Source organism: Leptonychotes weddellii, chromosome 7 (assembly GCF_054177405.1).
Source record: "Leptonychotes weddellii isolate Sample4059 chromosome 7, ASM5417740v2, whole genome shotgun sequence".
Taxonomy (NCBI): domain Eukaryota; kingdom Metazoa; phylum Chordata; class Mammalia; order Carnivora; family Phocidae; genus Leptonychotes; species Leptonychotes weddellii.
In genome coordinates, this window is record NC_138375.1 from 104,145,862 (window position 1) to 104,169,410 (window position 23,549).

Consider the following 23,549-nt stretch of genomic DNA (forward strand, 5'->3'; position numbering starts at 1 on the left):
CATCAAAAACTAATGATGTAATGTATGGTGATTAACATAATAAAAAAAATCATATTTGAAGAAAAAAAAAGATGCTCAGTGTCACTAAACGTCAGGAAAATGCAAATCAAAACCACAATGAAGTATCACTACCCACCTCTAAGAATGCCTAGTATCACAAAGATCAGAAGTAAGTGTTGGTAAGGATGTGGAGAAAAGGGAACCCTCATGCGCTGTTGTTAAGAATGTAAATGGGTACAGCCACTGTGGAAAACAATGTGGCAGCTCCTCAAAAATTAGCAATAGAAATATTATATGATCCAATAATTCCACTTCTGGGTATCAACACTAAAAAAATGAATACACTAATTTGAAAAGATATATGCACCCTGTATTTATCGTAGCATTATATACAACAGCCAAGATATAAAAGCAATCTGTCCATTAATAGATGAATGGATAAAGAACAGAATATGTGTTACACACACACACACACACACAGTAATATTACTCAGACATAAAAAAGAATGAAATCTTGTCATGTGCAACAATATGGATGGATGCAAATCTTGTCATGTGCATGCAACATGGTTATTATGTTAAAAGCAAGAGAGGGAACACAAGCAGGGGGAGTGGGAGAGGGAGAAGCAGGCTTCCTGCAGAGCGGGGAGCCCAATGTGGGGCTCAATCCCAGGACCCTACGATCATGACCTGAGCAGAAGGCAGACGCTTAACGACTGAGCCACCCAGGTGCCCCTTTTTGAGCATTTCTAGTATATATAAATGCTGGTCGCTGTGTTGCACCCCTCAGATTAATATAATATTATATGTCAACTACGCTTCAACTAAAATTCTGTTAAAAGCACATGTAAATTAAATGGTTGCAACTTAGGAAACTTATGCAGGGTTTTTAATTATCAAATTACTGCTTCAGTATTTCATATGAATGTAATAAACAGCATGGATGATGTAAAACTGCAAAGTTATTTCATCACAAAAATGGTAAAACATCACTATAGTTCAAGTAAAATTCAACTTCATGTGAAAATTTATATTATTAAATTCTCTTTATCTTTCACTTCATTATTTACCTGACCACAATCTGATAATAGAAACAGAGCTTTAATCTCATTAATCACCCTTCTGGTATTTTAGATGGCTTTAACATACCTTTAAAAGCCTTGAAATCTTCCCACTTAGAAATCAAGATAGTATGTTCATTATAATCATACTCAGGAAATCTAATGATTATAAATAATTCAAAAAATATTTGAAATCTGAAGATGAAAAATAAAGTGCAAACCTGCATCTCTCCTTTCTCATCAGGTTTAGCTGGTTTTGCAGCCTCAGTAGCTGAATTTTTCAGACTTTCTTTGCTACAGCGCAGGAGTACTTCAACTACATATAAAGGATCCAGTTCACCAGAATTAGGCTAGAAGAAAATAAGATAAAAGAAGCTCATTATTAAATACTGGCCCACAAATTTTAAGTTCCATTGGTACAGGGACTATGTTCTCAGCATTTAGCATTATGAATGGCACATACTGCACAGTAAATGTTTATTTCATGAAATGAAGGCTGTCCTTCATGCTTCAACATGCTCCATTGGATGAGAAAACATAGAAATTACTTGATACTTATGAATTCAGATGAGATTGTGTGTGTGTGTGTGTTCAGGGTGGTATGGCTGTAGACTTGATACTTATGAATTTAAATAGTATGAGCTGTCCTCCCTCTGCCCATTTCCCTGCTCACACTCTCTCTAAATCTTAAAAAAAAATAGTATGAGTCATTAATTGACATAAAATGCCATTTTAAGTTTCCAATGATTAGTTTATAATTTTAATATTATAATAGAATTAGAAAAAGAAACCATAAGAAATCAAGTTTCAGAAAATGAAACTGTATCTTCAAATTATCCTAATTAAACAACATGAAAATTATACTGAACGTAGATTATTGCCTAGTACACTGGCACCTCTATAATATGGTTTTATATAATTTTATTTAAAAACTTTTGTCTTTTATATTCTCTAATAAAAATATGATTCTCAAGATCCAAGGATTAATTACATCTGTAATTTATGATAATTTGCTTAACAGCAGTATCTTTCAAATAGCAAAAAGATATTTTTCTTTGGTCTTTTTAATTCAATTATTTGAGTGATCCTTTTGCATAAAATAGATAAAAGGAAAGTTATTTTGATTGAGGAGCGAACACGTCAAAGAATTAACTGCTTGGTATCCCCTAGGCACAGTTACTGTTCAAAACTGAAAAACTTTCAAGAAATGACAAACTCATACCTACGATCTATTTCTGCACTAAACTACCAATCGCTTAACAAATACGTTTCCAAAAACAAACCAAAAATACAACCATAATTATCTTAAATTATTGAATTCAAATTTCTGAATACATAAGCTCCATTCCTCAAAACCCAGTGTTTTTCTCCACATACTTTTTTTTCCCCCAAATATGGTTATTTTAAAATAAGTTTCATCAAAACATTCTTCATTTTGGTATAGACACAAACCAAAGCTGAATAGTATTTTCAATTAAGTCTGTAGCTGCAAAGATTATGTATTTATGTAAAGCTTAGTCAATATAAAATGATTTTATAAAACAATGAGCTAAGAAGTTATGACCCAACTGTTAATCTTCCAGGAGACAAAAGACTGTAAGGAGAATCAATGACTGTTATCTTTGCTTCCGGAGGGGAAAAATCCCTCTGTGTAAGATACGAATGAATTAACTCCAAAGTGTTAGGTGACGAGTATTTAAACAAAAATAATCTACGATTTATGAACAATCTGTAATGTATCTAGATAATCTAAAACTGTCTTGTTGGGTTTAGTTCCAATTCTATAGATTTTATTTTTAAATTTAATATTCTTCCTCTGTAAGCTAAAACAATCAAAGAAGTGACCATTGGAACTCAAGTATATCTATGTAAAGCTACCAAAATCACTCACATTACAGAGATATCCTTAAGTGTTACTATGGGAGCACACTTCAAAGACTCTGTATTGGGGCATTACGTGGAAATTTGCTGTTAAAAATATTTCTTAAAGATTATAAAATAATTCGGGGCGCCCACGTGGCTCAGTTGATTAAACATCTGACTTGATTTTGGCTCAAGTCATGATTTCAGAGTTAGGCTCTGTGCTGAGCATGAGGCCTGCTTAAGACTCTCTCTCCCTCTCCTTTTGTCCCTCCCCCTGCTTGCATGCTTTCTATCAAAAAGAAAAAAAAAAAAGATTGTAAAATCGTTCTCACTGAACTACTTCTAAGCTCTACACTGTGGTAAAGGTGGATCAACAATGTCATCCTTCACATAGGAAAACAGTGACTAAATATTCTAGTTGGCTTAATGATTGTCTTAGTATAAATTCTTTTAATTTTTACACCTATGTCCTTATTTTTAACTTCCTAAACATATAATTGAACTTTCTTTTTCTTAACTTTTCATTCCTTTTAAAATGTGGCCAATTCCATACTATAAGTGGAAAATATCAGATTAAAATATAATTTTGATGAAAATTTCAAGTTTGTATAATGTAAAGAAACAATATAAAATAAATATTGACAATCACATTTTTATCTCTTTAAAATGCTTCAAATATCTTCTTCCTTAGTGTGTATTTTTCCTGTCTCTACACCAAACCCTATTAACCACAAAAATCTCTGTATTAGTATTCTGGCCTAGATTACAAAATCAATAAAAAAAGTATTTCATGTTTTTAGTGAACAAATGTAAGCAACTCAGTGGAGAAATCAGTTTCACCACCAATTTAAGCAGAAAAAAAAAGTGAAATGTGTTCTTCTCTATTCCCCATTTCATTATTTGCCTAAAAGAATTCTCATCAGCTGGCACTACTTTTATACATGGATTAAGGACCAAGAGAGGTAAATCACTTAAAAACTTGTTCACTATGTATGTGTGTGCAAATGTAATTATAATTATGTTAGGTATAATTTTTCTCCCTTAAAAATATAAAACCTGAGATCAATTACCAGCATGACAGCATGAGTAGCGCATCACATACCCAGCTCCCTAGCAAACTTGAGAAAGTTCTAAAAAACCAACCATGTGGGGCGCCTGGGTGGCTCAGTCGTTAAGCATCTGCCTTCGGCTCAGGTCATGATCCCAGGGTCCTGGGATCGAGCCCCGCATCGGGCTCCCTGCTCCGCGGGAAGCCTGCTTCTCCCTCTCCCACTCCCCTTGCTTGTGTTCCCTCTCTCGCTGTGTCTCTCTCTCAAATAAAGAAATAAAATCTTTAAAAAAATAAAAAATAAAAAAAAAATAATAAAAAACCAACCATGTAAAGTCTCTGGAAATGGTTCTAAGGGCACATAGCAAGTGAAGAAACATCTATTCGAGAAAGTCCACAAAATTCATTAGGAACAACATAAGTCTGATATCTAAACCAAGATCACTCCCACCTCATTTCTCCTAGCTCAGCAAGACAAAAGGTGCAGACTAGTGAAGCAAAAACACAGTAGGGCTCCCTCTCCCTGCAGCTCTTAGTTGGAGGGCAATCTTTCCAGAAGGCATAGGATGGCAGCATTTCTTATCCTGCTCCCACACACTAATGAGCAAAAGTTCTGGGCAAGTGAGGCTGAGTGGTGGGGACACCCTTCTTCTGCCTAGCCATCAATGGTTGGCCAGAGACTCTATCTTAGGTGTGGTACTGCTAAGAATACTGGGGCCTCAACTGCCCTTGTTTACCCTGCCTTTAAGGCATTGCTGTCATGCTGGGAGAGGCGAGCTATAAAGACCTGATGCTTAGGGCACCTGGGTCTCTCAGTTGGTTAAGCATCCTACTCTTGATTTCAGCTCAGGTCATGATCTCAGGGTCCTGGGATTAAGCCCCACGTGGGGCTCCCCACTTAGCAGGGGTCTGCTGGTCTCCCTCTCTCTCAGCACCCCCACCATACATGCTCTCTAAGTAAATAAAATCTTAAAAAAAAAAAAAAAAGATTTGAGGATACTGCCTCCATGCTTCATGTAGTCCACAGGTCCTAAAGTGTCACTCAAAAGGAAGAAGGTTATGAGTGGGGGTGGAACAGACTTCACTCAATCGAGTTAATGACTAAACTAATAAACAAGCAAATAACAATGTACCTGTGTGAGGGGAGGGAAGGAGGGACCAGTTCCAAGAGTACTACAATATATTATTTAAAATGTCCAATTTCAAAGAAAAAATTGTAAGACATGAACAGAAAAGTATGATTCCAGACCTAAGTACCAGAAAAAAGCAGGTAACAGAAGAAAATGCCTGTGAGAGTGACCAGATACTGGATTAAACAAAGACTTAAATGAAGCCAGTATAAATATTTTCAAACAACTAAGGGAATCATAATTAAAGAAGTAAAGGAAGGTAAAATAACAATGTCATACCAAATAGAGAATAGCAATAAAGAGATAGATGTGATAAAAACCACCAAAAAGGAAATTCTTGAATTCATAAGTACAAGTATGCCTGAAATGAAAGAAATCACTAGAGGGGCTCAAGAGATCTGAAGTAGCAAAAGAAAGCAGCAGCACATCTGTACATAGCCTGATAGATTACATAACCCAAAAAATGGGGAATAAAAAAGGAGACAATGAACAGAACCTCAGACAAATGTAGCATACCAATAAGTACAATAATATACCCATAAGTATGGGTACCAGGAGAAGTGAGTACCAGGAGAAGACAGAAAGAGATGAAAAAATATCTGATGAAATAATGGCTGAAAAATATTAATCTACATACTCGGGAAATTCAATGGACTCTGAGTAAAATAAATATAAAGAGATGAGCAGAGACACATCATAATAAAAATGCAGAAAGCCAAAACAAAGGAGAGAATCTTGAAATCAGCAAAAGGAAAAAAAAAAAAAAAAAGATTCCCCTCTTACAGGGGACCACAATAAGATTAACAGCAGAAACTTCTCAGCAAAAACAATGGAGACCAGAAGGCAGTGGATTGGCATATTCACAGAAAAACACTTATTAACCAAGAATCTATAAATACACCAAAGTTATCTTTCAAAAACAGATATTCCCATATAAAAACAGAGAATTTGTTGCTAGCAGAACCCACTTTATAAAAAATACGAGAAATTCTTGAGGCTGAAAGCAAGTGATACTAGACATTAATCTGAATCTACATGAATAAACAGAGCACTGGTAAAGGTAATTATGTAACTATAAAAGACAGTATAAAAATTATTTCTTTTTCTACTAAATGATTTAAAAATAAAATAATACATATATATTGAATTGTTAAGTCTGCAACATATAGGAATGTAGTATATTTTCCAATAATGGCACAAAGGAGGTGGGTAGGAGCAAAGTTGTATTGAGCTAAGGCAAAAACTCCAGATGGTAACTTGAATCCATAGGATCCAATAAAATAAACCAGAAATGATAAATAATGAGATTAATACACAAAAGCTATAAATACTTGCTCTTTCTTCTCTAAGCTTCTTTATAAATCATAAAATCATATTAAGTAATAATTATAGCACGTATTGTTGGGTTTGTAACATAGATTATATGACAAAAGGAGGGAAAATGGAACAAATGTATATGGGAATAATGTCTCTACATCTCATTGGAATTCAGTATAAATCTGAAACTTATTCTATTAAGTTAACATGGAAATACTGGATATGAAAGGCCCTAACAACCACTAAGAAAAAAACAAAAAATAGAGATGTAGAGAAAAAAATATAAAAAGTAGAGAAAGAAATCATTAAAATAAACTGAAAAAAAAAAAGCTGAAATGTTATGTTAGAACATAAGCACTTAATGCAAAAGAAAGCAGTAAAGGAAGACTAGAAAAACAAAAGAAATGAAACTATAGAAAACAAAAAGCACAATGACAGCCACAAATTCAACGATATCAATAACACTAAATGTGAATAGATTAACCAACTGATTAAGGAACCCTAAAAAGAGGCAGAGATTTTTCAGACTGAATTAAAAAAGATCCAACTATGCGGTCTATAGGAGACACACTTTAATTGACAGAAATGAAGGGAGAAACAGAAATTCAAAAATAATAGTTGAGTCTTCAATACCTTACTTTAATGAATAGAACGAATAGACAAAAGATCTGCAAGAAAAGAAACAGAAGACTTGAACAACACCATAAACGAACCAGACCTAACAGACATCTATAGAATATCTCACCCAAAACAGAATATACATTCTTCTCAACTGTATATAAACATTCTGCAGGATAGACCACATGTCAGGCCATTAAACAAATTTCAATAAATTCAAAAGGACTGAAATAATGCCAATTATTTCTCAAACAAGAAAGGAATGACATCAGAAATCAAAAACAGAAATTTGGGAATTTCATGAATATATGGAAATTAACGCACTCCTAAATAGCCAGTGGGTCAAAGAAGAAATCAAAAGAGAAATCAGAAAATACTTGGAAGTAAATGAAAATGAAGAAAAATATACCAAAACTTATGGGATGCAGATAAACTATTACCCTGGAGGGGAATTTACAGGCATAAATGCCTGTATTAAACTGGAAGAAAGATTTCAAATTAATAACCTGACCTCTTACCTTAATAAAAAAAGAACAGAAAACTAAAACTGAAGCTAGCAGATATAAGGATTAACAAAAATGGAGCAGAAATTAATGAAATTGAAAAATAGAAAAATCAATGAAACCAAAAGCTGGTTCTTTGAGATCAACAAAATTGACATTTAGCTAGATGAAAGATTCAAATTATTAGAATGAGAAATGAAGGAGGGGACATTTACTAACCACCTTCTGGAAATAAAAAGGATTATAAATTAATATCATGAACAATTATATACAAGTAAATTAGGTAACTAAGATGAAATGGATTAATTTCTAAGAAAGCAAATCATTGAAATTGACCCAAGAAGAAATAAACAATCTGAACAGACCCTATAAAACTGACTTAATAATCATAAACTACACTCAAAGAAAAGCCCAGGCCCAGGTGTTCTCACTGCCAAAGTCTTCCAATTAAAAAAAAATTAATACCATTTCTTCAAAAACTTGTCAAAAAACAGAAGAGAAGGGGAACACTTCCAAATTCATTATGAGGCCAGCACTAACCTGTTAACCAAACCCAGACAAAAACATCCCAAGAAAACTATAGACTGGTATCTCCTGTGAATGTAGATGCAAAAGTCTTCTGCAATATACTAGCAAAATGAATCCAGCAACAAATAAAATGAATAATGCAGCATGACCAAGTGGGATTTATCCAGGAATCCAAAGTTGATTTAACATTTAAAAATCAATTAACCTAATATACCACATCAAAATAAATGCCAAATGGAATTAAAAACAACTACCTGATTATCTGAATAGGTACATAAAAAGCATTTGACAAAATACAACAATCTTTCATAACAAAAATACTCAACAAATTATGAATAGAAAGAAACTTCCTCAACTTGGTAAAGGACACTTAAAAACCCAGAGCTAACATCATTCATAATGGATAAACACTGGATGTTTCCCCCCTAAATTTGGAAAAAGACTAGGATATCTGCTCTCATCAGCTCTATTAATATTGTACTTGAGGTTTTAGCCATAACAAGTAGGCAAAAAAAGAACTAAAATGCATCCACATTGAAAAGGGAGAAAACCATCTCTATTTGCAGATACAACATGGTCTTGTATACAGAAAAAAAGTATAAAACTTATACTTGAAAACCAATAAATTACCAAATAAGAATATCTAAATAAGGGGCGCCTGGGTGGCTCAGCTGGTTAAGCAACCGACTCCTGACTTCAGCGAGGGTCATGAATGATCTCAGGGTTGTGAAATGGAGCCCCATGTCCAGCTCCTCGCTCAGCGGGGAGTATGCTCTGCCTCCCACCCCAAGCTTGCGTGCGCTCTCTCTCAATAAATCTTTAAAAAAAAAAAAAAAAAGTCTGTAAATATGAGGGAAAACACGCTGTGTTCATGACTGAAAGACTCAATTATGTTAAGACAGCAATATTCTTCAAGCTGATACACAGATTCAGTGTAAGCCCTCTCAGAATCCCAGCTGACTTCTTTGTAAAAACTGACAAGCAGATAATCAAATTCATATGAAACTGTAAGGATCCCAGAATAGCCAAAACAATCTTGAAAAGAAGAACAAAGTTGGAGAACTCATAAATCTATTTTTTTGAAACTTAATTACAAAGATATGGTAAATGAAGACCATATGGTACCGGCACTGGGACGGACATAGAGGTCAATGGAATGGAACTGAAAGTCTAAAATAAAGTCTACGATCTTCTGAGTTTTGACGAGGATGACATGATCATTTAATGAGGAAAGAGTTTTCCAGTAACCAGGGCTAGGACAAGAATGAAGCTGGATCCTTACCTTATACCACATACAAAAATTAACTGAAAATGGATCAGGGACCCAAATATAATAGGTAAAACTATAAAACTCTTAGAAGAGCGGCTGGCATTGTCAGGTGTCGGTGTCTTGGCATCTGGGTGACTCGACGTGATTGCATCCAGTGTCCTTGCATTCACTAACAGGTCAAAATGCAGATCTTCGTGAAGACCCTAACCGGCAAGACCATCCCCCTGGAGGTGGAGCCCAGTGACACCATCGAAAATGTGAAGGCCAAGATCCAAGATAAAGAGGGCATCCCCCCTGACCAGCAGAGGCTCATTTTTGCAGGCAAGCAGCTGGAAGATGGCCGCACTCTTTCTGATTATAACATCCAGAAAGAGTCGACCCTGCACCTGGTTCTGCACCTGAGGGGTGGCATGCAGATCTTCGTGAAGACCCTAACCGGCAAGACCATCACCCTGGAGGTGGAGCCCAGTGACACCATTGAAAATGTGAAGGCGAATATCCAATATAAAGAGGGCATCCCCCCTGACCAGCAGAGGCTTATCTTTGCCAGCAAGCAGATGGAAGATGGCCGCACTCTTTCTGATTACAATATCCAGAAAGAGTCAACTCTCCACCTGGTTCTCCACCTGAGGGGTGGCTGTTAATTCTTCAGTCTTGAATTCATAGTGCCCAATGATGGCATTGCTGTGCACTATAGCCATTTGCCCCAATTTAAGTTTAGAAATTACCAGTTTCAGTAATAGCTGAATCACTGGTTTTCTCAATAGCTGTTCAAAATGTTAATGAAAGTTTCATTGCATGGTAGCATTAAAAAAAAAAAAAAGTCTTAGAAGAAAACACAGAGGTAAATCTTCATGACCTTGATGTTGGCAGTTAATTTTTATATATGACATCAAAACCATGAGTAACAAGGAAAAAAAAAAGATTTAATTTGAATTACATCAAAATTAAAAACTTGTGCTTCAAAGGACACTATTAAGAAAGTAAAAATAATCCACAAAATGGGAGATAAATATCTGGAAATCAAATATCATAAAGAACTCATATAACTTAGTAATAAAATGACAACTCAATTTGAATGTGGGTGGGCAAAAGAGCTGAAAACACCTCTCCAAAGAATATACAAATGGCCAATAAGCACATAAAAAGATCCTTGGCAATATTAGTCATCAGGGAAATACAAATCAAGACCACAATGAGATACCACTATATACTGAGTGTAATCAAAAAGTCAGATATTAAGTGTTGGTGAGAATGTGAAGAAATAAAAACCATCATACATTGTTAATGGGAATGCGAAATGGTGCAGCCACTTTAGAGAACAACCTGGCAGTTCTTTAAATGGTTATATGGTATCCCCACAGGATCCAGTTTCACTCCCAAGAGAAATGAAAACTATGTCCACATAAAAACTCAGACATCGATGTTTATAGGGGCATTATTCATAATAGCCCAGAGGTAGAAACAATCCAAATGTCTATCAACTCATGAATGGATAAACAAAATGTCATGTATCTGTACAATGGAATGCTATTCAATCACAAAAAAGAACAAAGTGCTAATATACACAACATGCTTAAAGCCTGGAAACATGCTAAGAAGCCAGTCGCAAAACACCATATCACAATTCAATTTTATGAAATCTTCAGAATAGGCAATCTATAGAGAGTAGATTAGTAGCTGTTCAGGATTGAGGGTATGGGAGCACAGGGTGGAATGACAAAAGTTTCCTTTTCCTTCTGAGAGGATGAAAATGTTCTAAAATCGATTGTGGTGATGGTGAATTTACTAAAAGTCACTGACTAAACAGTACAGTATATAAATAATATCTCAGTAAAACTGTTGAAAAAACAAACGTATAAGTAATGTAAAACCTGCAGTGAAAGAAATATATAGCGATTCAGTACACTACAAGTAAAAATATTCTGCCCTAGCAATACTCTCTTAGATACAGACAAGTTATGGAATGAGTAAACTGGCAAAGGCTTTTCCACCATGGGTTATATAAGTATGAATGGAACCACAACATTTAGCATTTACGGCCACACTTTTCATTGTACACGAAAAACAGAACTTAATAGCTGTCAGAAGTTTAAATGAAGACTATCCTTTCAAGTTCTTCTCAAGGAAGATCATACCTATGTTACTAATAATTATTCCAAAAGAAAACAGTGTGTGTCTTTGGAAGGGAGAAGAGGTAGGCAAGCATTTTATAGTTTTCCCATGGCTAAAGGTGGTGAAATAGAAAATATAAAAGCCTGTAAGTCATATCTGAGTTCTTGTCAGGCTCAAAGGAATAATACCCATGCAATCTTCGTCAAGGTTAAAATTCCAAGCTTTACTTCACTGTATATTTAAAACAAGGTGGTGGGGGGGAACACACAGAATGAGAGGCAAACTTTATCCAGTTTAATACTGTTGGCTCAATACAGCCAACTTTTCACATACCTAAGTTTGAAATCTTATCATCACTAAAGCTCCCCCCAACTTCCCAACAAGACTGTCCATTCTAGTTCTTCAGTATCCTCCATCTGAACCCTTATTCTATTACCATCTTCCTTCCGACTCACCCAAAAAGACTTGTCTCCTTAACTGACAAACTTGTATCTATTATGCTATCTCTTTCAATATCCTTCAAACACTGTCAATACAGTAACTTCTGATCAGATCAATCTCTTCCTCAAAAATAAACAGATTAAAAAAGCAAACAACCAAACTAAACCCAAGCAAACCAATCAACCAACTAATCTTCGAACACCTACCAGTGCTTTCACATGTTTAGATACCTAGACTGAATATACTCAAATCCGTATTTTAACCATTTTTTGTGATTAACTTCAATATTTCTAAAAGATTTCACTTTTTACCTGAAATGTTCTGGGCCTGCTGCATATCGCTGCTCCTCCAGCAGTAAATTTCCATCAAATGAATGCTACTCATTCTCCAAGGTTCCTTTAAAAATTTTAAATTATCTTCCTAATTAGATGCCATCTCTAATAGCTCAGACATAATTTCTTCCTCCTCTGTGCTCCAAATGCACTTTACTTATATCTTTACTAAAGTATTTATACTATTCTGCCTTTTATTTTCATTATCTGCTTTCTGCTATTCATCAAATGAGTAAGCACAGAGATTTTGTGTCTGTGGTCAATGAACGCTTATTAAATTGGGATCAAATGAGATAACAAGTATGACAATACTTAAAAAACAAATCTTATAATTACTAATGAAGATGGTAATGTATCAAAATAGTAGTAACAAACTAAATATCCTTAAGAAGTTCCTCAGTGGGATTAATCACAGATCATTCACCAAAACAGCCATCACAAACCTATGAAATTTTATTTATTTGAGAGAGAGAGCATAAGCAGGAGAGGGGCAGAGGGAGAGAGGGAAGCAGAATCCCCAGAGCAGGGAGCCTGATGCGGGGCTTGAACCCAGGACCCTGAGATCATGACCTGAGCTGAAGGCAGATGCTGAACGGAATGTACCACCCAGGTGCCCCCAAACCTATGAACTTGTTTCTCCCAACAAATGGCTTCATTATCTCTAAATTCATTTACGTATTTCAGGAGTAACTTCCAATCCCAAAGCTTAATTCCTACTTGCTCTATACCCAGATGGAACAAAGTTAATGACAACAAAATCATGACATGGTCAACCTTATGAGAATGCAGATATCTTATGCAAACTGTTCTTTTTTTTTTTTTTTAAGGATGCTCCACACCCAGCATGGTGCCCAGTGTGGGGCCTGAACTCACGACCAAGATCAAGACCTGAGCTGAAATCAAGAATTAGATGCCCAATGTACTAAGCCACCCAGGTGCTCTGCAAACTATTCATTTTTAAAGATAAAGAAAAATATACATGGAGATACAAAATGCTGCCTGAGGTCACATACTGGGAGACAAAATGTCACAGGGTGGCTAACTTAATTTCAAGATAGTCACTCATCTAACACAGTAACAAAATCTTCCTTAATTTTACACATAATCTTTTCAAAATATTTATATAAATAATGATCAAAGCCAACTTTATTACTGTTTTCCCTTAGAGAGAGTAAGTAAAACCTAACTAGTTCTAATACCTTTTCTTCAACTATTATATACCTAAATCAAAATTCTAGTTTTCCCTATCAGAAACTAATTCTAATATTCAATTTAAAGAGTAAAATTATAAAAAGTACTGATGAATTCAAAGAAGACATGTAAACTGTCATGAAATTAAAATTTGTTGTTTGGAAAATAACAGCACTTTGAAGACAAAATTTAAGATTATTCAAAAATGTAATTCCTTATGGCAGAATTTATTATAGCTTCTCTTACTGTAACGCTATTTCTACTTTGATCAATTTCATGAGTCTGAAAAAACTTTTTACTAGAAATTTATATATGATTCTACCTTAAGGGCAATGGTTTACCTTAACATTTGACTTCTTTGAGAAATTTACCACTACTCCCCAGCCAAAATCATCTCCTTCATTCTTTACCTAAAAAGAAAGGGAAGCAAGTAAATAAAAACATTTATGTTCAAAAGGCAATTTTATAGACTTCCTTGCCCACATTATAGGCTAATAAAACTTTGAGTTTTCCTGGTAAAATATTTTTTGAAAGATTGGTTAAACTTAAGGAAAAAGATATTAACCCCAAAGAAAAAAAATCACCAACTATCATAGGCCTCTAAAACAGCAACAATAGGAATATCTCCGTTGGCAAACAAATTTCTAAAATGATATGACGTATCTGTTCTGAGACTATATGAAATCTTTAATATTTTATAGCTAATGAATTCATCCAGGGCTTAAAACTGCTTCTATTTTTTGATTTCATAACTGGAGATATTTTATATGTCAATTCCAAAAGTGTCTCCTTCAATTTATATCCCCCAAAATGAAAATCAGTGGAGATTAAAAGGTCTTCACACATGATCCCACCCCCAATCAATTCCACGTGAACAGTGTAAAACAATATAATTATTATAGAACAACAATTAGCATCTTCACCCAAAAATGACATACCTTTACCAAACGACCTGGCTGTAGAAATGGTAAGCAATACTTTGGTTTATGAATGTATTCTTCAATTTCTTTACCCAGTTTGGCAAGCTGCTGTCTAATCTTATAATAAATAATGACACTTTCCTCATTTGGTATTACTATTTTATTATACTGTTCTTCTGAGTTCTTTACCTCTGTAAATAAAACACAAGTATTAAAAAAATACTTTATGTAAAATTATACAAAGATACATCTGTTTTCCTACTACAAATGTAGGAAACAAAGTCAGCTTGCATAGATTAGAAATTTTGTGGAAAAACTTCAGAGATAACTGCACATCATCGTGAGTCTTTTCTTTCTACATTAAGGTTCTACATTAAAGTCCCCCAACTCACTAATTGTGAATCCTCAAATTGAGTCTGAATTGGCAATGATCATATCTGCTGAGTTGTTTCTCTCCTATAGACATGGGAGAGGATATTAACTAATTAAGAATTCTAGGCCTACATTGTTCAACAGAGCACTGTACTATAAAACTCTCTGTAATGGTAGAAACGTGCTAGGTCAGCTTTTTTTCAATATACTACCAGCAGACACCAGCCATATGTGGCTATTTAAATTAAAATTAATGAAAATTAAATATTTAGCTCCTCAATAGCACTAGCACAATTTCAAATACTCAACTGTCAGTAACTCAGCTGGTTACTGACTTCTGGACTTGAATAGCACAGATACAGAACATTTCCACCACTGCAGAAAGTCCCTTTAGACAGAACTATTTTGGACCTTTTAAGTAATATGTTGCTTTAAATTTCATCAAGAATCCAATTTGCTACTGTCATGAGACCTCCACCACCATCAGGGTCTAGGTCGCTAAAACTGAGAACAGGCAATTCAACTACAGTTCTTTCTCTACTCAGTCAACAGCCAAAACATAGGCTCTTTTCCCCAAATTTTCTCTTAGCTCATCTAACCATCTATGATAGCATTTCCTGTCAAATTCTTGCTGACTTCCCTTCCTCACTCATTTCATTATGCCTCCATCCCATTGTGAACAAACACTATTTCAACTGGAGTAAAATACACAAAACATAAAACTCATCATTAATATATTTAGTACATTCACAACTTATGCAACTATCACCATCACATAGTTCTAAAATATTTTCATTGCTCCAAAGGAAACTCCATATCCACTGGGCAAACACTCATTTCTTCCTTCCCTCAGCCCCTGACAACCTTTGTGTCTACTTTCTATCTGTAAGGATTTATCTACTCTAGATATTTCATATATATGCAATCACAGTATACCAAGGCCTTTTGTGTTTGGCTTCCTACACTGAGCATGTTTTTGGGGTTCATCCATGTGATAGCAGCATAGCATGTATCAGTACTTCACTCCTTTTTATGGCTGAATATTATTTCACTATTTGGGTATACCATTTCAGTGATCTGTTTACCAGGTGATGGACTTTGAATTATTTCCACCTTTCAGCTACTGTGAATAGTGTTTTTATGAACATTGATGCACATGTTTTTGTTTGAAAATTTCTTTTTTTTAGTTATAGACCCAGGAATGGGAACGTTGAGCATCTTTTTCATGTGCTTGTTTGTTGGCTAACAGTTTATTTTCTTTGGAGAAATCTATTCAAATACTTCGTCCATTTAAAAATTAGACTATTTGTCTGTTTTTTAAGAGTTCTTTCCATATTCTGGAAACTAGACCCATATCAGATATGTGTTTTGCAAATTATTTTCTCCCATTCTGTGGGCTTTCTACTTTCTGTTGGTATCTACTGAGGTACAAAAGTTTTCAATTTTCATAAAATCAAATTTACTTTTTCTTCTGTTGCTTGTGCTTTTAGTGCCTTATTTAAGAAACCACTGCCAAATCCAAGGTTATAGGGATTTATATGTATGGTTTCTTCTAAGTGTTTTGTGGTTTCAGCTCTTATACTTAGGACTTTCATTCAATTTCAATTAATTTTAATATATGGTAAGGATCCAATTTCATTCTTTTACATATGGCTATCCCACTGCCCCAAGAGCATGTGTTGAAAATCAAGTGACCACAGGTGTATGGGTTTACTTCTAGACTCTCAATTCTATTCCATTGATCAAACTCCTCCATTAAATCTGTGTTTTAGTTTCTTTATCCACAAAATTAAGATAACAAAAATACCCATACTCCCTAAGACTATAATTAGAGATTAACTGACAGAAGATATGGAAAGTACTTAGCTAAGAGTATAGCACAGAGTAAACATTCAGGGAGGATATGACAACTGTTTTATTATTATTTTTATTATCATCTTCAACATTCTCACAGACTGCTCCCTCAAACTTCTGGTTTTTTGCATTCCCTCAGGCATAATACATCATTTTGATTATTCTTAAATGAACTGCAAGTCTTCTTATAGGAAATGAAATCCATTCACTGAAGACTAGAAAGCTATTCTTAACACATATTATGGCAACAGACATTACCAAAAAGAGAAACAATTAGAAAACTATAAAAGAATATTGGACAGACTAAAGTCAGTAAGAAGTTTTGAAATGAAAACTACAAAGAAATATTAATACTGCTGCCCCATCTAAATTACAGAGTAACACGGTTTGCAGGAATCAGTGAAACAATAAGCACTGACAGGAGTTTAGGGAGACTATAAACATCTGCTTGGATGCTTAAATACTGCTCCCCATCCTCTATTCCAAATCACTTCTGTGCTCAGACCATTTTATTAATGAGTCAAAAGTCTGAGACATTTTAAGAAGTCACATGTATTTTATACCTAGGATTCTAACTACAGCTCTATACAACTGCAGAAAGTAAGTGCAGTCAATCAAATAGTAGAGGAACCTGAGTATAAGAAGCTGGCTTCACTGTAGTGTAGACCACAGGAAAGTCTCAATATCTTAGGAAACAGCATGTGAGAGATACTCCAATAAACTCTTAAGAGAGTTTGCAAACAATTTCCTCTTTCTGAGGGACAGGAGAGGTGGTGGTTCCAAAGATATATTAATGTCATATAACATGTGCACAGATACAGACCTGGGAGTGATGGGAAAATGGACTGCTATTCCCAGTACTGAGCAAATTTTCTAACAGGTTAAAGTTTAAATGGCTTTACTGATCTACAGCAATACTATCAGTAGTTGAAACAAGTACTCAGTGACCATTTAACATAAATTACCTCATTTAATTCTCATGAACTGGATGAACTAGTTATTATCCCAGCAGTTTAGATGAGCAAACTAAAGCTCAGATAGTCTTAAATCAAACCCATGTTTAACTTCACAGCTCTTGCTATTAACCATGGTATTACCTTTAATGACACTAAAGATTAAAATTAACTTTGCATTTTTCCTTTCAGTATGGAAACAGTGAAATCCTCTAAGTTTTACTCTATAGCTCACTGGAAAATCTAAAAAATGAAAAACATCTCATGTATGCCAGCCATCTAAGTTTGTTACAAAACATAAAGCACTGTAAGTTATAAAATAAAGATTAATTCTATACTTCCAAAGAAAACAGTCTACATTTTAATTTGGATATACTAATGTGAAAATAATACCAGCTCTCTTGAAAAAGTTCTAGCAGTATCAACAGCAAAAAGAATGAAACCCTTACTAATAATAACTAAAAATGAGAATAAACTGCATTCAATATGTATTCTGCATTTTTAAAGCACGCAGGATAGCCTTTATCACCTCTAACCATTTCCTTCTACACTATTATGACTCTGGTCACACCACTCAGTCCTGCAAATTGTAGTAAAGATGGTGCAATTCCTTCATCAATTCTTTCATCATTTTTTTTTAAAGATTTTATTCACTTATTTGACAGAGAGATACACAGCGAGAGAGGGAACACAAGCAGGGGGAGTGGGAGAGGGAGAAGCAGGCTTCCCGCTGAGCAGGGAGCCCGATGCGGGGCTTGATCCCAGGACCCTGGGATCATGACCTGAGCCGAAGGCAGATGCTTAACGACTGAGCCACCCAGGCGCCCCTCTCTTTCATCATTTAAATTTCTACCTTTTCCCATTAAAATGTCTGTTCTACATTTGACATTTCATTTTTTTGTTTATGAGCTTCAAAAGGTCTTTGCCCTTTAAAAACATGGGTAGGGAAAGCAGGGATAATTCAAGAAGAATAAGCAAGTGGATAGTAGCAGTACCAGGAAGTGCAGATTATGTTATTCACAATCCCTTTAAAATCTAAGTCAGTCAGAGCCACCCTGAATATAGCAGCAGCTGGGGATTGGAGAGACAGAGGACAGGGGAATGGAAAATGATGGTAATGTTTAAGTTCAGAATAGGTAGCAGAGTGTTTGTCAAAGTCATATTTAAGAATTTGAGTCCAGTGAGAAGTCATAAAACAATGGTTTAAATAAACGGGAAAATATTTATTTCTCGCTCTATCCCCAACCATATCTGGGATATTTTCTATGGAATTATAGAAAAATAATATAAAGTGAAGTTTAAACAGTAATTTATTGGTTGTTAGAATACACTATTTTTACAAAGAAGAAAAAGAATCAAGGTTGGTACACCAATGTGCATCCTATTTCTCTTATTCAGCCACAAAACCAGTCTAACTGCTGGCTGTGTGTGTGTATAATTACCCTAGTGATGCATGACCCAGTGCTAACTGCTTAGTAGCAATATTGTAAGTTTAAATCTTTTATTTAAAGTATCAAGCTGATTTGGGGTGCCCGGGTGGCTCAGTCAGTTAAGCATCCGACCCTTGGTTTGGGCTCAGGTCATGATCTCAGGGTTGTGGGTTTGAGCCCCGCGTTGGGCTCTGCACTTAGTGTGGAGTCTGCTTGTCCCTCTCCCTCTGCTTCTCCCCCGCTCTCTATCTCAAATAAATAAATATAAATAAAATCTTAAAAAAAAATTAAGCTGGTTTATAACCTTGTGTTTCAATGACAGCATCTGAAATTTCGACATTATGAGGTAAAATTAACAGATTTCCTTTTTACTACTAATCTGATTAAAATACTTTAATTCACACCCAAATCCACAATGCACTTAAATCTTGTTGATACTGTTTTTTTATTCTATTACTATATTTTTTTTTTTTTGCAGGAGAAAGAGATTTATAGCCCCTTAAAAAATATGGTTCCCCAGGTCGCCTGAGTGGTGCAGTCAGTTAAGTGTCCAACTCTTGGTTTCAGCTCAGATTGTGATCTCATGGTCTTGGAACTGAGCCCTACACTGGGCTCCATGCTCATTGTGGACTCTGCTTGAGATTCTCTCTCCCTCTCCCTCTGCCCCTCCCCCTGTGCTCATGTGCTCTCTCTCTCTGAAATAAATAAATCTTTAAAAATAAATAAATAAAAAATACGGTTCCTTGACAAAAGAATCATTTCTTTTTCTTTGCTAAGGCCATAGGTATTCACCAAGACAAATGGCATCAAACACTATACAAGAAAATAATACAGGTAATCTGAAATTACACATTTGCCATTAATTTTATAAGATGTATTTGACTTAACTTCCCTAGGCCTTTATTTATTATTTTTTTCGGTCTTCACCTATTTTTTACTGGAAGTCCATGTGTTACCTTTATTTATTGTATTTCAAATCACTGTACTTTTACTTTTGTGAAAAGACTACCTGCATTTTCTAATACAAAAAAGGACCTAAAAGTTATTTCAGGAATGGAGAGAAATATCCAACTTAAATAATGAAGAAGTACACCATAATTACTGCTGCATTGCAGACATTTTTGTATTTCCCATGTTTCTTAAATATCTTGTCTAATAACTTACAATATAAAGAGCAGTTATGAAAAATAGACATTTACTTCTAAAGTCTGAGAATAACCTGTTGGCATTGGATAACCAATCATAGGCAGAGCTGCAGTAGCAAGATATGCATATGCCTGTTGGTTCATACCATTGTGCATCTTTGGACATTATTTCCACATTGCTGAGTGCTATCATAACCATTCTGTTAAGTGCCTGTTGGATTACCAGTCCTAAAAGTGGTCTCTAGGCCAGCAGACACAAAATTACTTCCAAAGCTCTGACTGGTATAAATTGCAGCACAGCAAATACCATTCTGAGTTTCTCCCCCCAAATCTCTCTTAAGCAGACTAGAGTAACCTCTGTCATAATTTTCCCTGTCTCTGAAGGTATTAAATCCAGCCCTTTTGCCCAAAGAGTATCTGTCCCAATGGTCATCCTTCAAGCCTCCTCCACCCCTGGAACAACCTGAACCTCTGTCTTTGAGAAACTAAATCAACTTGGGATTAACTGCTCTTGATTAGCTTCATGAAACACAGATAAGATTGCTCACTTGTTTTAGTTATTAGGTGTAAAGAAAGTATATGCTGTGCCTGTTCTGATACTGTAAGCAGCTCTTCCAATTCGATGAATATAATCCTCTGAGGAGTTAGGGTAGTCATAACTGATGACAAATTCCACACCTTCCACTTCTAGCCCTTGAGGCCACATCTGTAGCAATCAGAATAGGAGATTATCCATTTATGAATTCATTTTGAACCCAGTCACGCTCCTGCTGACCCTTGTCAGCATGAATACCGATGGTGGGCCACACATCTCTCATTTTTCTAGTAAGCTCATCACATCTTTTTTTGGTTTCAACAAAAACAATGGTTTTATTCTACTCTTCACTCATGATATCTTCCATTAGATGAGTAAGTTCTTCATCCTTTTCTACATCATGACACATATCCACAATCTGAAGAATGCTGTGGTTTGCACTCAGTTCTAGTGCACCAATGTTTCTGTGAATGTGGTCTTTAAGGAAATCTTCATCAAGCTGTCTGTCTTCTTTTGGCCAAGTTGCACTCCGCATTAGAGTTTGCCTATCAGGTCTTATCGGACCCACAATCTTCCTTGTTTGGTTCGAAGCCCCTATCAAGCATTCTATCTACTTTATTAAGGACAGGTAGATGGTTCTTCTCAGATTGGTTTTCCCACACTCTAAAAAGTCAATCAGTCTTCCAGGTGTTACAATACAGATTTCCACCTCTCTCCAAATCACAAATTTGTGATCCCTTGAGAACACCACCATAGTTGCAAGTGGACCTCTAGCAACATACTCTTTAGTATTCAGCAGCTACTTGCCGTACCTGTTGGGCCAGTTCCCAAGTTGGTGTCAGCACCAAGCAAAGAGGCCCATCACCTTTCTCTAGGAATGGCTGATGACTGACGTGGATGACAGCAGGCAGCAAATACGACAATGTTTTCCTAGATCCAGTCTGTGCTACTCCAACCATATCCAATCCACTTAGAGCAATGGCCAACCCTGAACTTGAGTAACAGTAGGTTCAGTAAAATTCTGTCTTGCAGTCACATCCATTACGTTTGCAGGGAAGTTTGCTTCATAAAGAGTCAGAACTAGCTTTGGGCAGTTGTGACCTCTAACTGTAATTTCCTTAGTCCTTCTGTATGTCTCCATCTCTTGTGCTGTGCATCTAGCCAAATCAAGCTGTTCTTGATAAAAATTCTTCTCAAATTTGGGCAGCTCATCAAGATTCCATTTCTTTTTTACTAGTTTTCCCCCCAGTTTCCAAACTGCTTTCCAGATAGGGGCCCAGGCCTATTTCCTCCAAATCAAGGTGCACCAAAGCTGCGGGTTTCTACAAGATGATACTGCTCCTTGTTCACTGCCTGGTGACAAAATATTGTTTTACAGTGATACATATCTTGTAAGTCGGTATTTGGAAAGTTATTATCTCAGTGTCTCTGGTTGAGGACATGGAATGGTATCACCCAAAGCCAGATTTGCTCTGTGGCCAGCAACTGGGGCAGCTGAGGACAGGACACATGAAGTATGTGGGGGTTCAATCTTCCAGTTATTTGCCAATGATTGGTTCCTACATGGCTGATAAGGTATAATCAGAATCTGAAGGGGAAGCCACAGCATTTAGCAATGAGTGGTGTGGGGATTCAAGGAGGAGGGAGTCCTAGGTCTTTAAGAAAAAAAATCTGTAAAATGATGCCAAAGCTCCTTCCAACTCTATAGTTTGTAATGAAGAAGCCTCTCTTAAGACCTGAGAAATTAATATAAGAGGAAATAACTATGATCTATCATCCAGGTAAGGGTAAAGAAAAAGAAAGAAAAAGAAAAAAAAAATTTAACACACTTGGATGTTCTAAGCCTTTTTCTTTTGAGGCCATTATTATAATTCATTTACTTTTAGCTACATAAAAATGGAGTTGAGTGTACTAACACTTGTGACAGAAAAGTATCTCAAATTTGCCTTTATTGTTAAGTAAATCATAGCACATTTACAAAATGGAAATACTGTGTAATCATAAAAATCATACTTTCAAAGGATACTTCAGATTAAATTTTAAAAAGCTAGAATCATTGAGCTAGTAATGAATGTAAAGTATTAACACAAGGCTAGCCATAAGGTAAATATTTAACAAAAGATACTAATATAAGTACCATCATTACTTTTATAAAAACTGTATACAGTAGTCCTCCCCCCTTATCCACAGTTTTGCTTTCTGTGGTTTCAGTTACTTGTGTTCAAATACAGTCTAAAAACAGATGACCTTCTTTCTGACATACTGTCAGGTCAACAGAAGCCTAACACTACATCACAGTGACTATGTCATTTACCTCAGTTCACCTCATTATGTAGGCATTTTATCATCTCATGTCATCACAAGAAAGGTGAGTACAGTGTAAGATATTTTTAGAGAGAGAGACCACATTCACATAACTTTTATTACAATATATTGTTATAATTGTTCTATTAGTTACTGTTGTTAATCCCTTACTGTGGCTTATTTATAAATTAAACTTTATCAAAAGAATGTATGTATGTATACAAAAAAATGTATATATAGGGTTCAGTACTATCTGTGATTTCAGATATCCACTGGGAATCTTGGAACACGTAACCGTGGATAAGGGAGAACGAATGTATTTAATCCCACATTAAAAAAAAAAAAAAAAATCTTTGTATGAGAAAGAAAAAAGTTAGAACTATGAAGTGTTGTGGCTGGCTCTGTATAAGGTTACAAATGATTGGGGCGCCTGGGTGGCTCAGTTGGTTAAGCGACTGCCTTCGGCTCAGGTCATGATCCTGGAGTCCCGGGATCGAGTCCCGCATCGGGCTCCCTGCTCGGCGGGGAGTCTGCTTCTCCCTCTGACCCTCCTCCCTCTCATGCTCTCTGTCTCTCATTCTCTCTCTCTCAAATAAATAAATAAAATCTTTAAAAAAAA

General features: G+C 35.5%; 2 protein-coding genes across 2 annotated transcripts in view; one reads left to right on the forward strand and one right to left on the reverse strand.

Moving 5' to 3' along the window:
• Nucleotides 1-23,549, reverse strand: part of MTREX (Mtr4 exosome RNA helicase) — a gene marked incomplete at its 5' end in the record, with an annotated part of 98,825 nt that overhangs the window by 38,752 nt on the left and 36,524 nt on the right. Inside the window, 3 exons of the mRNA XM_081825773.1 lie at nucleotides 1,283-1,411; nucleotides 13,759-13,827; nucleotides 14,356-14,528. Of these exons, the coding sequence (XP_081681899.1) occupies nucleotides 1,283-1,411; nucleotides 13,759-13,827; nucleotides 14,356-14,528 (371 nt within the window). The remainder of the gene's footprint in view (nucleotides 1-1,282; nucleotides 1,412-13,758; nucleotides 13,828-14,355; nucleotides 14,529-23,549) is intronic.
• UBB (ubiquitin B) lies at nucleotides 9,422-10,187 on the forward strand. The gene has a single exon (XM_006732629.3). It carries the CDS (start codon nucleotides 9,521-9,523, stop codon nucleotides 9,980-9,982), a length of 462 nt encoding a protein of 153 aa, XP_006732692.1. The 5' UTR covers nucleotides 9,422-9,520; the 3' UTR covers nucleotides 9,983-10,187.